This window comes from Lactuca saligna, chromosome 1 (assembly GCF_052625555.1).
Source record: "Lactuca saligna cultivar CGN05327 chromosome 1, ASM5262555v1, whole genome shotgun sequence".
NCBI classification, from domain to species: Eukaryota; Viridiplantae; Streptophyta; class Magnoliopsida; order Asterales; family Asteraceae; genus Lactuca; species Lactuca saligna.
The window spans coordinates 82696467-82700143 of record NC_136417.1 but is presented as its reverse complement, the minus strand read 5'-3'; the positions used below and the strand labels follow the sequence as shown (position 1 = coordinate 82700143).

Here is a 3677-nt window from a genome sequence, read left to right as displayed (position 1 = left end):
CTCTAATTTTGCCCTAATTCTTCGTCTACTTTAATTGGTTCAGGGACCATTATGCAAGTTCATAGGATGGGTGAATGATTATGATCAGGACTGTGATTGTATGGCGTTTAGGATGAAACTTGAAGAACAAAATCGCAAATTGAAGCTTTACCTAGTTATTAGCTGGGTTTTTTTTGTTTCAGTCCTTATATATAAAGTGTAGGTTTAGTAATGAAGTTGTTAGTATTTTGGTATGTGTATTTTGTAATGTTATTTGTATTAACAAAAAAATTTCAATTTTAGTTACAATATATTGTGTAATCATAATGTGGTGTTATCAGTTGGTGTTCAAATTTAATGAAAATGTGGTATTTGCAACATATGCAATATACCATTCAATACATGTAGCATCCAATATAACAATTAAAAAGGACAAAAACTAAAATATCCAAGATAACCATTGACCATTAACATAAAGGGACATCCAAAATAACAACATAGTGTTATGGCATACAAATAGTTATCCTAGACAGCAACAAAGTATCAAAATACAAAACATAACAACAAAGTAATATGGCAATAAATGCCTAACAAAAACATAGTTATCCTTCATGATCATGATACCAAACTACAAATTCTCAAAGCATGGGGCTTTTTCCTTTGTTTCCTACTCCATTTTGTACACCACCAGTGCTACCTGCTGCACCTTCTCCTGTTGTATTCCCTGCTGCACCTTCTCCTGTTCCATTCCCAGTCTGTGATTGTCCCTTGCAGGTCCTTCCATTATGGCCCACATTTCCACATTTTGTGCATGTTACAGATTTCCATTTTGTGGACACTCCATCATCTTCTGTTGCAGATCTTCTTCTCTTTTTTTTTGGTCTGCCAATAGGGACACGATACTTTGGTGGTATCAACTTGGTAGGACATGTGCTTTTTTCCCACAATAACCTCCCATTAATAGGTTCAACTTTGAATACATACATTTCTTTCCAAGTCTTGAGCCAATAAGTTGGGTGTACCCATGTCTCAGGTATTCCAACATTTTCATTGTTGAGCCTCATATCCCATATAGCTGCTATACTATGTTTGCAGGGTATGCCTGTCAGTTCCCACCTATTACATGAACAAGTTTGTTGGTCCATATTAACCACATACTGATTAGTACCTTCACTTGTAACCTGGTACTTCCCATTGCCACAGAACACTGCCCTACACTGTACTGCCCTTTCTTTAATTTTTTCAAGGGTCTTAGTGGCTGTAGGAGTTAATGGGCCATTAGCTTTATCAATTTCTTTTTGAACCATGACAATTTTCCTCATGATATACTCCCTAATAAACTCCAAGCAACTGATAATTGGCTTATCACGACCCTTCACTATCTTGCTATTCAATCTCTCACACATATTATTCAACAAAGCATCACAATGTGCCCTCCCTAATAAAACACAACTGTATTAGATTATATTTAAAAATTATACACTTATAAACATAATATTATATACCTAAGAAGTGGGATCTGGACCAGTGCTTAGGTGGAATAGAATTAAGCCAATCATATGTTTCACTGTTAAGTTTCTTTAGTTCTTCCATGGCACTGTTGAATTGTGGTATGGTGGTACATGTTGCACATTTCCAAAGACAATCCTTGAATTCCTTGCCCCTCCATTTACGTTTCATGTTCTCATGAAGATGCCTTAGGCAATATCTATGCTCTGCTGCTGGGAAAAGTTTCTCAAGTGCAGGCAATAACCCCTAAATCATCAAAAGAGTGAAGTTGCTTATTGAATTGTAAAACATGCATGTGAAAATGAATGGAGAACTTTATTTACCTTCTGTCTATCTGATATGAAAGTGAAGTTGGAGTTTGCATACAAACCAAGATCATCTCCTAAGTTAATTAAAAACCAGGTCCATGAATTAAAGTTCTCTGCTTCAACAACTGCATATGCCAAAGGGTATGTGCAATTGTTCCCATCTAAACCCTGAATTATCATGTCAAACACAGTAATAAGCAAACAATTAACTATGGTCAAACATTAATCAAATACTAAAATATGATTATGCACATACCACTGCTGTCAGGATCATACCATGGTATGGACCCTTCATGAATGCACCATCAAGCCCTAGTAAATATCTTTTCCCTGCTGCAAATCCACTTTTCAGTGGACCAAGACAAATGTATACTCGTTCAAATACCCTGGTCTCAGATGCATAACATGGTTCACTTTGCACTTGAAGTTTGACTGTGGTGTTTGGATTTCTACTCTGCACCTCCTGTAAGTAGTCTCTTAGACATGAGTACTGAGCAGAAAAATCTCCCCTAATTGATTCCAGGGCTTTCGTTTTCATCCTATGAACTTTCATGTCTGACAATCCAAGTTGGTATTTCTTCTCAAGCATCTCACGTAATGCTCTAAGTGGTATTTCTGGGTTTGCCTCCACTGTGTTAACAATCTGTTCAGAGAGAAACTTGTAGTTACATGCCCTAATTTTCCTTGTTTGAAGGCACGTATGTTTCTTTTCATAGGTCTTAACAGTCCAGTTAATGTCTTTTTTCCACTTACTCACTAGTAGGACCCATGGGCATTTATGAATAGAAACATCTTTCACTTTCTTTTTCTTTTGACTTGGTCCCACTTTGTCATTACTTTTGCTGGTCCCACCTGTTTCTAATATCCCAAGGTTTGGTATTGTCCCTTTGCAAACCACTCTAATCCTATTTTTGTCATTCTTGACGAAGTCTAACTCCCTTCTACTTTGTATGGAATGAAGATAAATTTGTTGTTTAACTTCCTTGGTTGTGCTAAAAGTCTGGTGGATGTAAAATGGATCTTTGACAGCAGCTGCTTCATTCTTATGTGCTCTTCGTAAATCTCTTATCTTCTTCCTTTTTTTACTAGCTTCACCCTCATCTGATGAAGATGCAGATACAAATTCTTCAGTGTTTATAACCTCTAATTCTTCATCACCTTCTACTGCTTCATCTCGATCATCAGGAAAACTTCCAACCCACTCCACCTCTTTGTCAATGTTGAGGTGAAAGTTCTTCATATCAACCTCTGGATCATCTAACAAATTATCTTCATCAACTATGTAATCACTATCTTGACTGTATTCACTATCTTCAGTGTCATCACTATCATGACTGTCTTTACTAGCTTGATTGTCTTCACCTGCTTTTTCACTATTTGGTTCATCTTGTTCCATAGGAGTCCCACCAAAAGGTTCACACCATTCAAATGTATCATCCCAACCATCAACATTAGGACATGTGCTTCCTATCATTGGTTCAGTCAAAGGGCTTTCAATTCTTGGTATATAGGCAGGGGTTGACTCAACTGTTTCACTCAATGTAACAAGGGGTTGTTCCAAGGTTGTTTCAAGTAATGTACTAGGGGGTTCGTCCATAGTTTCTACATTCTAAAAAACAGGGGCTTCTTCACTAGGACAATCCCCTGAATTTGACCATGTCAATAACAAGCTTTTACGACAAAGGGACTCAGGAATTTCGTGTATCTTTATCTTTGCATGGTTTGGGGACATTTGATACGTATGCAGCTTGGTTTCCCAAAACTCTGTATACACTTCTATCACCTTGTGTTCATACACGTATGACCTAAAGTGGTTTATATCTTCGTCACAACCCAAAGCATACAACCCAAAATCTAAATCCCAGGTTGGTCGTTTGAAAT

At 37.1% G+C, this 3677-nt stretch overlaps 1 protein-coding gene across 1 annotated transcript; it reads right to left on the bottom strand.

Annotated features, from left to right (window-relative positions):
* Positions 1-617: 617 nt before the first annotated feature.
* Positions 618-1572, bottom strand: LOC145009126 (uncharacterized). The gene is made up of 2 exons (XM_078967791.1): positions 1485-1572; positions 618-1417 (listed from the first exon to the last, which is right to left on the bottom strand). The coding sequence occupies exons 1-2, from the start codon at positions 1570-1572 to the stop codon at positions 618-620; spliced, it is 888 nt and encodes a 295-aa protein (XP_078823917.1).
* Between the last annotated feature and the right edge of the window lie 2105 nt (positions 1573-3677).

Excerpts from the sequence above, each read along its gene's own strand:
- LOC145009126 (XM_078967791.1), bottom strand. The coding sequence starts at position 1,572 with ATGGAAGAACTAAAGAAACTTAACAGTGAAACATATGATTGGCTTAAT. Across the intron at positions 1,418-1,484 it reads GTCCAGATCCCACTTCTTAG|GGAGGGCACATTGTGATGCT; the intron begins GTATATAATATT and ends GTGTTTTATTAG.